The sequence below is a fragment of the Brachyistius frenatus genome, unplaced genomic scaffold (assembly GCF_029030835.1).
Source record: "Brachyistius frenatus isolate BFR_SWC_R1_liver_20210118 unplaced genomic scaffold, ASM2903083v1 Contig_43, whole genome shotgun sequence".
In the NCBI taxonomy this organism is placed as follows: domain Eukaryota; kingdom Metazoa; phylum Chordata; class Actinopteri; family Embiotocidae; genus Brachyistius; species Brachyistius frenatus.
In genome coordinates this window covers 2,246,672-2,259,294 of record NW_027210642.1, presented here as the reverse complement: position 1 = coordinate 2,259,294, position 12,623 = coordinate 2,246,672, and the positions used below count along the sequence as shown (strand labels likewise).

General features: G+C 41.2%; 1 protein-coding gene across 5 annotated transcripts in view; it reads left to right on the top strand.

Moving 5' to 3' along the window:
* baiap2a (BAR/IMD domain containing adaptor protein 2a) overlaps nt 1-12,576 on the top strand; it is a 50,813-nt gene extending 38,237 nt beyond the window's left edge. Inside the window, exons 7-15 of one of the 5 annotated variants that reach the window (XM_069702898.1) lie at nt 1,421-1,573; nt 3,369-3,611; nt 4,220-4,451; nt 5,418-5,619; nt 5,736-5,804; nt 5,905-6,058; nt 6,461-6,498; nt 10,569-10,610; nt 11,062-12,576. In XM_069702898.1, coding sequence (XP_069558999.1) covers nt 1,421-1,573; nt 3,369-3,611; nt 4,220-4,451; nt 5,418-5,619; nt 5,736-5,804; nt 5,905-6,058; nt 6,461-6,498; nt 10,569-10,596 — 1,119 coding nt within the window. In that variant the 3' untranslated portion in view covers nt 10,597-10,610; nt 11,062-12,576. Of the gene's footprint in view, nt 1-1,420; nt 1,574-3,368; nt 3,612-4,219; nt 4,452-5,417; nt 5,620-5,735; nt 5,805-5,904; nt 6,059-6,460; nt 6,499-8,434; nt 9,873-10,568; nt 10,611-11,061 lie in introns of those variants that run through there. The other 4 variants (XM_069702896.1, XM_069702894.1, XM_069702893.1 and 1 more) reach the window with 4 other exon arrangements.
* The last annotated feature ends 47 nt before the right edge of the window (nt 12,577-12,623 follow it).

The window sequence follows — 12,623 nt, the reverse complement described above, 5'->3', positions numbered from 1 at the left end:
AATATAGTGTAAAACTTTCTAAATTGTACTTTAATGCTTTGAGAACATTAAACTGCAGGAACTATTAATCACACTGCAGCACCAACAGTGACATGGGTTATATGTCAAGTTCCTCACTTTGAGCCATCGGGACTCGAATGATGAAGTATCACAATCACCCACAAACTTGATTGAGGCTGATCGAGATTTGACTGTTTTGGAAGTTAATAATCATTCAGAACAAAGTGTATTCAGTTCATTCATTGGCTGGCCAACTTTATTTGTATATGAAAAGGACACGTGTTGTTGTTTACTTTATTCAGCTTCCATATCCTAGAAAATACCCAGCTGCTAACATCAAACATGCCAGTACCCCAAAGAAAAGTTCAGTTTCGATTCAATAAATACAAGTAAATATAACACTCTCTTCTGGGTCAGTATTTATCAGCAGATGTTACAGTATTAAAGCCATGAAACTGGATTCAGCTGACCTACTTCTGTGACTACAGTACTGGAAACGCTCAACTACCGACATGCAAACTCTGCGGTTTGTAAATACGGTACCTGGCATGTGTATGCACAAGCTCAAAAGAAAGCCTAAGTGCCATTTTCTCTACGAAATGAGACTCCCTAGAGCTCCTCACCACTGTTACTGACCCTAGTGAGTATGTGCGTGTACATGTGTGTCTTAAGTGACCTTTGAGACATTTCCCATTTTTAGAGAGCTCACGCTAAGACAAACTGACAGCGCTGGTTCTCTCTTTCTTACTGCGTTGCCATTACTCACTCTTAAACAAACATCAACACGCCTGTTATTTGTTATTGTCCGACAAGTAAAATGGATTAGTGGGTCTTTGAAGATCCCGCAGTGTGGAGGAACTGCTCGCAGTCATAATTGCTTTGCCTCGATAGCACTCGGCAGGGAAAATCTGTCCGGAGAAAGTTACTGAGTAAGGCTCTCTCCTTGCACAACTATTACTGCCAAGGTGCACTTAACCCCTAATTGCTCCAGTGGAGCTGTGCACTGATTGACAGTACAAGATCGGGTTATACTGAGCAGCTCCTAGGTGTGAATGTGTGTAATTGCATGAATGTAAAGCAGGCTGCTATACAAAAAAAAGTACTTTGGTGTTAGCCAGCTGCTTGGACCTTTCTCTTGCCAGACCTTCTATCCATTGGCCTCAGCTACTGAATTTGAAATCAGTTTTTTGGCAATTTCTTATAGTAGCTATGAAGAATCTGCAGTGGACCGGTAACCAAAACCTCTCTCTCACCGTCTCGGCTGTAGAAATTGCAATAGCAATAATTTAGCATTTGAAGTAAAAGAAAATATTTAGTCCCCAGACCTTTTTGGCACCAACGCCGGCATGTTGTGATTCTCCTGGACAAATCTGCAGATATTATGATTAACCAAAGTGACCCGTTGTCTCCTCTCCCTCAGTTTGTAGAGACCATCAGCAGTAAGCAAACCGAGCTGGACACCTTCATCGCTGAGGGATACAAGACAGCCTTGTCTGAGGAGCGTCGCAGGTACTGCTTCCTGGTCGACCGCCAGTGTGCTGTGGCCAAGAACAGCAGCGCCTACCATGGCAAGGTAAGTCCAACTATCTCATCATGTTGTTTTTCAGCACCGCCAATATAAAGTCAGTGAGCAAGAAAATACAAAAAGCAAATCTCATTGAATTTTGGCAGAATATAAGAAGTGCATGGCTTTGATGCTCGTAGCAAGAAGCTGATTAATAAAATTCATTTTCGGTGCCTTTAATAAAGTCTGTGCTCAAATATGAGCGCATGATTAAATCCAGTGTTTCCTTGATTTATTTTTTTTGTTATCCTGCTTGTTTGCTGTCGCACCTCAGCAACTAATGGGGCTCAGCCTGCTTTCAGTACTTTTGATCTTCCTGTATGAAATGTTGAAAAAGAAATATGTGCAGAGTTTAAGTCGATTCCTGAAACTTAATTTATTCCCCTTGGTGTATTGTGTTGATTCTTGACAACTACTCCCCATCGGTCAGTTCAGTTTTATTTTGTACTCACCTGCTGTAGACCACTGTTCATTGCAAAAAGAACAAACTAGGAGATATATAATTCAAAGTCGCATTAGCTTTGACCGCTCATCAGGGCCTCTTCATTTTAAATATTCATTAATACTGGAGACCATGCCCAGCTGACAGGCACATCTGAAGCTGTAATCCATCATTGCACCTTCGAGCATCTGGCCACCTTTTTGTGGGGAGAACTGATTCACTTTTGCAGTTCTTCATAAGACTGTGAAGAAAAGGCACCAAAATACTAAATTCAGTGGAAAATGATTTGCAACAAAGCTCAGTGTACAGAACAAATTGCCTCTCACCCATATTGTTTACAACAACGGTCACTGGAGAATGTTTATGCCTGGTTGTTATTTTCAAGTTGCTGCTGACATTTGAAGCAAAGAACCTTTGAATCCAAACATACTTCCTCCTATATCACATAATCAAAGGTGCTCGCAAATTATTAAAGTGAGATTTAGTCAGTTTTATCTATTTATGGTTGTTGTTGTTGTTGTTGTGTGTATGTATCTGTGCGTGTGCGTGCGTGTGTGTGTGTGTGTGTGTGTGTGTGTGTGTGTGTGTGTGTGTGTGTGTGTGTGTGTGTGTGTGTGTGTGTGTGTGTGTGTGTGTGTGCGCTCTAAATACAGGCCTATCCATTTCTCAAGAATATCAAATTCTGGAGGAGGACAGTGTACGTGTGTGCTGCTGTTTCTTTTTTTTCATTTTTTTTTTTTTTTTTTTTTTTCAAATGTGGAGTCTAGTCATTAATCAGGATGGGGGTGTGCGTGGGAAGAGTTCACCTTCAGCAAACTGAAGAACCCTCTCCCAGTGGGTTCTTAGTGTGCGTTTTCCCGTGTGCAAGATCCCTGTGTATGTATGAGGGAGTAGAATAAGAGACGATGAGAGCTACAAATTAGTGCCTACAAAGGGGCAAAAGCACGGTTGGTGCATGCGTGTAAACTCTACAATCGCAGAAATGTGTTCATTTTTGCACAACCTCTAGTTTGATAGGTGCAGAAAGAACAGATGTGTCCACAGGCTGTGAGATGCTGAAGTGGGAAGCTTGGTTGTGTGTTGGTCTGCCTCGCCCACGCAGCACATTATCATAGCTGTACAAAGGGCAACGGTCAAGGATACACAGTGTGGAAATATCTTTGAGGGCCGAATGCTTTTGAGAGAAAAAGGACAAAAACTGAAGGTTTAGCAAAGGAAATGCTCAACAGAGCTTTTTTGTTGTTGTTGTTGTTTTCTCTGGTCACATTGCAGCTACATCAATAGCTATCCACTTATTACTGCACAGTTCATGTATTTTTTTTTTCTTCTTGTGTTTCACCTATATTTTCTTCCGCCTTTCAGGGTAAAGACCTTCTGACCCAGAAGATCCCAGTGTGGCTACAGGCCTGCTCAGACCCCAACAAGCTGCCGGAGAGGGCCATGCTCCTGGCCCAGCAGATGGGCTCTGCTGCCCTCGGGGGCACAAGTCCCCTGCATTCCTCCAAATCCAACCTGGTCATCTCAGACCCCATCCCCGGGGCTCAGCCTCTTCCTGTGCCCCCAGAGCTGGCCGTCTTTATGGGTAGTGGCCTTGGACACCCAGCGGTAAGATTAGACATGAGAATCTGATGGATGCAAAAACAAATTCCTTCTTATGATAAAGAAAAACTAGACATAACTTTAAGCAAATACTAAAAGTTCAATTTTAGATTCTAGTTACATTTTTGGATAAGACAAATCATTTACCTTTCAATGGCATTTTATACAGAATATATATTTGTTTTTCTTAAGAAAATGGAATTATTCAACTTGAAAAACTTCAATTCATATCCTCAGGGGGGAACTAACACTTCTATCCTAATGTCAGCTCATCCACTTTTAGCCCTGTATAGGGAAGCCAATCAGACAAACATCTCTGCACTCTCACTTTAAAGATGGCACTTAAGTTAATGAGCTGTTTAAAGTCTACATTTCATGCCGAGTAGCAACTGACTGACTAGACTTAGATGGACTCTCACCAGACTTAATATCTCTAAAGTCAAAATTAAAATGTATGTTTTGATTGATGTGTTAATGTCTACACTGCAGATGTTAATCCTAATATATAACTCCAGCTTCAATACCAAAATAATAACGTGTCTGCTGATACAGTATCACACAGTGCAAGACTTTTTTTTTTTAACTGAATCCAACGGTTCGCTTGTTTGTTCCAGAGGTTGATGGGCCCTGATGGCATGTCCATGGTCAATGGGACAACAGGAGTCCATGGAGAGGAATATTGGACAGATGGGGGGACAATGTCTGTGTCCCAAGTCAGACCATCATCCCCTCAGACCCAGGCACAGGGCCAGACCCAGGCCCAGCCCCAGAGACAGGTCAGCGATGTCTACTCCAACACCCTACCTGTCCGCAGGCCTGCCCCCGCCAAGAATAAAAACCCAGTGGGTAAGATATCCAAACACTCTAGCACTGCAGCTAGATATCATAAGCAGAGCTGTCATGTACAATATGTACACAACAAAGAGATGGTAATAAATAAAGAGAAAATATTAGGGAATAATGCCCATCTCTAATATACACCACCATTGCAGTCCTCAGAGAGTCGTCTGCAGGTTGCATGATTTGGAGTTGTACTGGAAATCTCAGGTGCATAGAGTGAGTGAACAGAGACAGGAGAGTCTCTTGTGGTGTTTCTTCCCACCACAGAGACAGAGAGCTCCCCTGCCACACAAACCAGACCCTATCTCACAGATAGTCAGCGATCCAGGAGACAGTAGATGTGCTGTCACCCATCCTGAGCAGCCTCTCACTAAGTGGAAGTGTTCGGATGGTATTAAAGGCACCAAAAAAAAAAAAAAAACGACAACAAAACAAACTTCATTCTCACTGTGCCACCATGATCATCCAGGTGATCCATCCAGGAGCTGCAGCAGGTAGATGACAACATCGTCTACACCGACAAAAGGCTGATAAGCAAACGGAAGAGGTTCTTCCTCAGTACCTTCATGATGTGATTTTAGGGCAATTGACAAAATAACACTGACATCAGCCTCCAACGTCTGTGCTAAATAACAACATTGACCATTGGGTTGGAAAGGTTGAGAGCGACTGCTCTTCAGATTCCCAAAGGACGAGCAGGGACAAACACAAACTTAGATTTTGGATGATGAGTCTACCCCTTATATCAACTGCAGTCAGTTTATGATGGTTGTACCAGATTATCAGTCATGCTGGCGGCAGTATGTGGTTGTTTACAAATGCTATACAGAAGCAAAGTCGATCATTTAGAGCATCTGTCTAACTGCTTACTGTGCCTAAAAAGACATAAGTGTGACCTTTTATTTGTCACTGCAGACTCCAGTTACTCCATCATGTTGTAACTCTAGTACTCTACCTGCAAACCCCCCACAGGCGAGACACGGACCCTGCCCAGGTCCAGTTCCATGGCAGCAGGACTTGAAAAGAATGGGCGCGCCCGTGTCCAGGCCATCTTCTCCCACGCCGCAGGTGACAACGGCACCCTGCTCAGTTTCTCTGAGGGAGATGTCATCACCCTGCTAGTGCCTGAAGCCCGCGATGGCTGGCACTATGGGGAGAATGAGAAAAACAAGATGTAATTAATGTTCTATTTTGCCTGAATCCATACAGTCAATTTGGATAAATATTTGTCCCACATTTAGTTACAGTAAAAGTGGAGAATACATTTAACGAGCGCTGCACTTTTCTCAGGCGAGGCTGGTTCCCGTTCTCCTACACGCGTGTGCTCCCTGAAAGTGACAATGAGAAGCTGAAAGTGAAGTACGTGGCTTTTTTTTTAAATGTATTTATTTATTTTTTATAAACGGTGTGTCAGCATAATGAGTCCAAGACCAAGGCCATTGTTTTCTTACTTTTCCAGCCTGCATCATGGGAAAAGTAGCAGCACGGGGAACTTGTTGGAGAGTGATGCATCACTGCCCACACCTGACTACGGCCTGACTGCCCGACTGCTGGCACAGAGCCTAGCACAGACACGCCCACGCCCTTACAGCATGGCAGGCTTCGGCACACAGGTAGTAAAGCATGTAATATGTGGGAACAATGCCGTTTCTAATCTTGTTATTCTTTCTCAGTTCATTTGCGGCCTCCATCTGATTTAGTCCTGTGTTGCACAAATTGGATGCCAGTAATCCTGCAGTAGCTTAACATAAGACTTTTGTTCAGTTTCTGTTGCCACCTAGTGTTTATATTTAAATATAGCAGGTGATTCGATTCTTAGGTTAGGTTAGGTAGTTACTTTATTAATCCCCGAGGGGAATTTTTTTTCGCTACAGCAGCATACAGAAGCAATAAGATAATAATAGAACAATATAAAAGCAATAAAATAGCAGTAAAATAGCAGTAAAAATATAAAATATAAAATATTGGTGTTCAAATTCACGAAGTAAAACTGTAATTTTTTTTTTTTTTTTCAGCCTGCCATTGAGGATTATGACGGCCGCTTTGCCACAAGGTAAGTGCCTTTTCTGTCTTGCCCACTGAGTAATGACTGATACTGTATGACTGCCACTGTCATCTGAATTGTTTAACTCGGATCATTTGCAAAGTGAATACCTACTTAAAAGAAGAAGACATGAGAGAATTAGATAAACACCATTTCAAATGAATTACTATATGCTCGGCCACTCAAGAGACAGCTAGGCAACTGCTTGGCATACAACCAACTGTCCCAATTTAATGCTACTTTAACAGTTTAAGCAGGAATACATTAAGTATCCTTTGAAAAAGTTTATGCATACTTCATTCTCCCAAAAAAGTTAGCATTGTTGGTTCTTGAGTGTGCTGTTGATATAAACCCTTTTCTCATAATGCAATGCACATAGGAACTGGTGGCACCACAGCTGCAAAAACAGCCAGAACAAACAAGAGATGGTGCCGAGATAGCTCAAGGAAGATTTTGCAAAACAAACAAGAAAAAAGAGGTCTAGGTTTTTAGCAAAACACTGTACTTTTGTTGTGTGAATTTAATTTGCCGAAACATTTAAAATAACATTTTGCTTTATTTCTATGAGAACATCTTTTTGTGTCTGTACAAAGTGGTGAAGTACATCGGTTTCTTAAACTACTATGAGGAGCAGGGCTGCAAATAACACTTTTTTTTTTAAATTTTATTTTTTTTCCTCCATTGATCGTCAAGTGTATAAATGCCAGTCATAGTTTTCCAGAGGCATCCTCAATAACTAGTTGTGTCTGATGAATAGTCCAGAAAAGCAAAAAAAAATTAACTTCAGAGAAGTTCTATTGCCTGGTTCACACTAGAACAAATGAGTTAATCAGTAATCAGAGCAGTTGGCCATTGATTTTTCTATTGATCAGGACTAATGAGGAGCATAGTTAAGCTCAGACAGTAGATCTCAGTTTCCTTTTTCTTTGAATATTATTGTATTCCATTCTTTTCTTCTTTTTTTTTATCCCCTTCTCTTTGCTCTTTGTTTTGTCACTTTTTTTTTTTTTAAATAACATTTTAAAGTAATGAATGCAGTCCAGCAGGGTCAGTATTTCAGTTTATTGTTTAGAGCTCATGGCCAAGAATATTTTAACTGTAAGCCTTTCAAGTCCTTGCTGCCTCACCAGAGTTCTGCGAGGTTGAGGTTAGGAATTACGCTGTGCCTGTTTCTGTCCGATCAGGAAGTACATCTGTGTACATGTATATAAATGTGTGTGTGTGAGATGGTTTGTGTGTGTTTGTGAGAGAGAGAGAGAGAGAGAGAGAGAGAGAGAGAGAGAGAGAGAGAAAGTGTGTGTGTGTGTGTGTGTGTGTGTGTGTGTGCGCGTGCGTGCGTGCGCGTGTGTGTGCGTGCTGGTTTTTGGTTGACTATATGTTGTGACAGTCGACATCATGCTGACCTCATCTCAGTCATCACTGCTTGTCAGCCTGGGGCTTTGGGCACCAGTGTCAAGCTGTTTTACACACTCCTGTCTGCTCTAAATGTGTTTTTTTTTTCTCCTATATCAGTATTTTGAGACAACACTGTCCTGCAGGGTGTATTCACCCTAACAGACTAATCTAATACTACATCCCTCCAGCTAAGGAGATGACTTAATGATTTTCTCATCAACTGTAACATCTTGGTTTACTTATCAGCGACTGGTAGAGACAAATATTGTAAAGAAAAAACTTTAAAAAAAAAACTTCTCAATATGTGCACCAATTTCCAAACGGCAAACATATCCGTATAAAAGTGTTGATGAGGGAATTGGAAGTCCAATCGTCCTGATATCGGCAGGTGTGTTTGGAGTTGAAGCTGTAGGTGGGGCGAAGTCGATTTTCCCGACCCCACCTGCACTTCTCCTAAACTCTACCCTGCCCCTTGTGCCTGTCTTGTCTTTCTCCATTTCTTTCTGAGTGTGTCCGACCTGGCAAGCTTCCTTCTCTCTTTGTTCCACAGTGACAGTCCTGATGGCAAATTGATTTCGACTGTGTGAGAACAGACATACAGACAGAAACAGACAGCTCCGGATAGCACAGGGGCCTCTTCCTCCCCCCATCTTTCCCTCCTCTTAGCCTCCCTCCTGTCCACTTATCTCCACCTCTCCTGCTCTGCCTCCACACACACCCCTTCTCCGAATGGAAGAGGCCAGTTTCATCCCTCCTTTCTGTCCTCTCTTCCTCCCCGGGTCCCTCCTTTCCTCCTTCCGTCCGTCCTGGGTGCTGCTGCTGGCGGTGTCGGTGTGGACAGTAGCGGTTGGTGGGTGGAGGATTGCGTTGAGCGAGAGAGCCAGAGCGGGGCCTACCTGCTCGGCATGCAGCGATATGGACTCTGAATACTCTATCTCTGATCATAGTCCACCATCTTGGACTGATCTCTCAAGAGACTGCCTTTGCTCCTGCTTGTCTTTCATGCATGTACATGGTTGTGTCATTTTGTCAGACTAAAGGACATGTTCATGTACTGTACAAGTGCCAAAAGACTTCAATGCCGTTGTACTAAAGCCACTGACTGAATGGCCTTTTTAAGCTAACGTGGGCCCAGTATTATTGAGTTCCCACTCAACACACACACACACACGCTCAAAAAGCTTTGTTCAAAGTAAGGCTGTACAGCAGATTACTATGTTTCTGTTCTGAAAGATCCCGAAGGGCCTGCTGTGCTTCCTTGTGTCAGTGCTAGACTTGATTTTTCCGTCCGGAGTGTGTGTCATATTTGCCTTACTTTTGCTTTTTTTTTTTCCTATTAAACAAAAACTTTATGTGCAATGAAGCATATTTTCAAATTTAAGCTTCGAGAATAATCGGTATATATATATCTATATATACATCTATATAAATTGTTTCCGTCAGTCCACCAAACTGCACTGTATTATGATCATTGAAAAAACACGTTTTCTTAAAATAAAAATAAAATTAAACTTTGCACCCTCAGCCCCATATAAACCATCTTTTTGCTGTTCTTGGCTGAACTTACTGCCAGAATTGTTCAATTGTCCAATATCCTTCAGTTGTTTTCTTTTTCTTCCCCTGAAGCTACAGTGAGTTTGGAGGGGTTTATGGTCTTTTGTTGAGTATCCTCAATAACAGCTGTGAATTAGTTTTAGGTTAAAGGATAACCACGGCTTTTGCAGCTTTCAGTGTTATTTATGATTGTATTCCCTGAGTGGCTATGTAGTTTTTGGTCTTTTCTTTGAAAAATATTGTCTTTGTAAAAAAAAAAAGAACAAAAAAACATATTTCCAGAAACAATGCAAAACTACTGATTAGCTGAAGTGTTTATCTTATGCATGCTGTGGAGGGAAACCAGAAAATGTGATACTAAAAATTGACCTTGAATGTATGGTGACTTTTTACAAAGGTATTCTAAATAAAACATATCTCTATATATTAATAAACAGTCTGGTCTGACGAGAAATCTGTTCTGTCAGTGACAGTGACACTCTTGTTGAAAATCTTTCTTGTTTCAAAGTTATGGTTCTGAAGATTTTTGTTTTCCCCCTTAAATATTTAAATTATTTTTTTTTTTCTAAAACTGCCACCTTTTGTGAGTCATTTCAAGCCACAGCTGTATGCTTGCAGTTTCATCCTTACCCCTCCCCCAGCACCCATAACATCTGTGCTGCTCTGTGTCATAGTAAAAAAAAAAGTCAGTGTGTGAGGTGGTGCTGTGTACAGTATGCGTATTGTGAGTATCTGAACTGCCTGCCTGCTTACCTTCTTGTTCGGTTGTGTTTTGCATTATACTTTTGGCTTGTGTTCGAGTTGTATTTGGATTATACAAACAACAATACACACACTTTAGCAGACACCGCTTCCTGTTGATTTTATTCCATTTGCAGTAAACTTTGTTCCCACTAAGACGAGCTTACAATTTGAAAAGGAACATACAGTACTGTATACAGTATGGCATGTTGAGCATGATGTGTGTACTTCTGTTTTGCATCCCTCATTTCAGTTAGCCTACTTATTACTACCAGCCAAACAGTATGTTCATCTTGCATCAGACTAACCAGTGTCGTTACGAAATGTGACCCATGCATGACCTGAGAGATATGAGCCATTCAAACCCAAAGGTTCTCTTTACCTTCCAGTTTGGGTCCAGAATTGTCCCGGTTCTGAGGGAACAGACCTCCGTAAGTCACCAGTCTCCATCGCCTTTCAGCCAGCCAATCACTATTCTTCTTCTCTCTATTGCTGCCTGGTTCTCTCTGTTGTCATTGGCTGTCTGGCTGCAGTAGGATGCTGGGAATCACTGGTCTTTTCTGTCCTTTGGCCTCTGTGGAAGGGGCAGTGTTTGGTTCTGTCAGTCCAGCAGGCCTTGGGTTGCAAAAGAACTTCTGATTTTGTTGTGTGTGTATAACAAGATATACAGAGAAGGCACTGACCCTGCATGCATGAATATTACTTATTTTATTGGAGTTTTCTCATCAAATGCTTGCTAAAACTCACAATGCTGCAACTTTTTGCTCAACTTGAAGATTTCTTTGAGTGCGGTTACATAACTGACCATGTGTCTCTCCGAATCTTGTACTATGTTCAAGCTAACTATAAGTGTTCCTTGTCTCGCCCCTCCTCTCCCCGCAGTGACCATTCCTTGGAGGTCTACCTCCGGCCCACCTTCTCTGATGACCGATCTGCACCAATCTTCTACTAGCGGCCTGCTGTCCCCTTTTTCCATTCATGGGCCCTTTTTTTTTTTTTTTCATAATAGGAGAAAATAACGGCCAACGTTGGCATGTTGTTTAATGTTATAACGAGGGCCCACAATGGTGATTGGGGGGGGGGGGGAAGTCACCTCAAGGAGCATGTTACAGTACTAAGAATTTAGTTTCTTTGCTTTCACCAACGTTGGAATGTCTGCTGAACATTCAATCGCAAGTGTGACAGTTGATTTTATTAGTTATTTAGATCGCACCAGTTGTTGATAAGATATGGATAAGAAGTTTTACTGGTGATACCACCACATTATTATTTATCTGCTCTTCTATTATGGGACTAATGTTTTTTGTTCAACACTATACACTGTAAATTTCTTTGGAAGAGTATTTACATTAATGAGCTGTGAAGGCGTGCTCTGCATTAGTTGTTTAGGTGACACTTGAGGGTAAACGTAAGGCGGCCGGTAACATTTTTCTGTGTATCGCTGTTACGTGAACTGAAGTGTAGATTGAATACCACCACAGATAGCGAGAGCTGGACAGTCGGTGAGTGAACTATAATTCTGCTTTTGTTAAGTGATATAGAACTATATATCTACTAGCGGTGATACAGTATACCCAGATTTTTAATTTGGGTACTGTGCCTTCTCTGTTTTTTTTTTCATTTTTAACATACACTTATAGCATTGTCCCTATTAATCCGTAAACCGGTTTGAGGGACTATGCATCACAGTTCGACTTGTATTTTTATATTCCTGAAAATATTATTTCACCTCTTTGTTTTAGTTGCTTTGACTTCTTTTTTTGGGGGGCTTCAGCAAGCTTCAGTACAGTGCTATTGCAATTCCACAGAAATAATACAAGAACATGTTTTAATAACAGTAGTCTTTTCTTTTCTTTGACTTTCAGTAATATCTAAACTGCCAGATAACCAGGAGATGAAATACAATGCTTACACAATGGGTCTTTTTTCAATATTTAGCTTTGAGGGAGTGGTAGCTTATCAGATAAGGTAGAGTATTATAGCTTTTGATCATTCATGCTCAGTATTATACAGTACACTCATCTGGGAGACGAGCTTAGACCAGAGGCATTTATCTACTGTATGATGGGGACAGTGATGAGACTGTATGTGTCTGAAAAGCATAAATGTGTATAGCTGTGTGAATGAGCTGGAACGTCTCTTAGACTGCATTAAATTAACAGTTACATCATGAAAAGTCGTTTTTTTTATGGATGAGTCCTTTCCACTGAGTGATATCATAATGCTTTTATTACATTACTCATTTGGGCATCGAATTTCAAATGCATTTTTTACTTTTATATAGCGATCATTACGTCCATTTCTCACCTTTGTCCCTGTTTGTATTATAACTGTACTGTACAGAAAGTGCATATAAATTATCTTGTCCAAAATAAATCTCAACGGGCACAAATGTCATCATTTTATGTGTTTTGTGGTGTATTGTATTTTTTATGTTTGTTTGT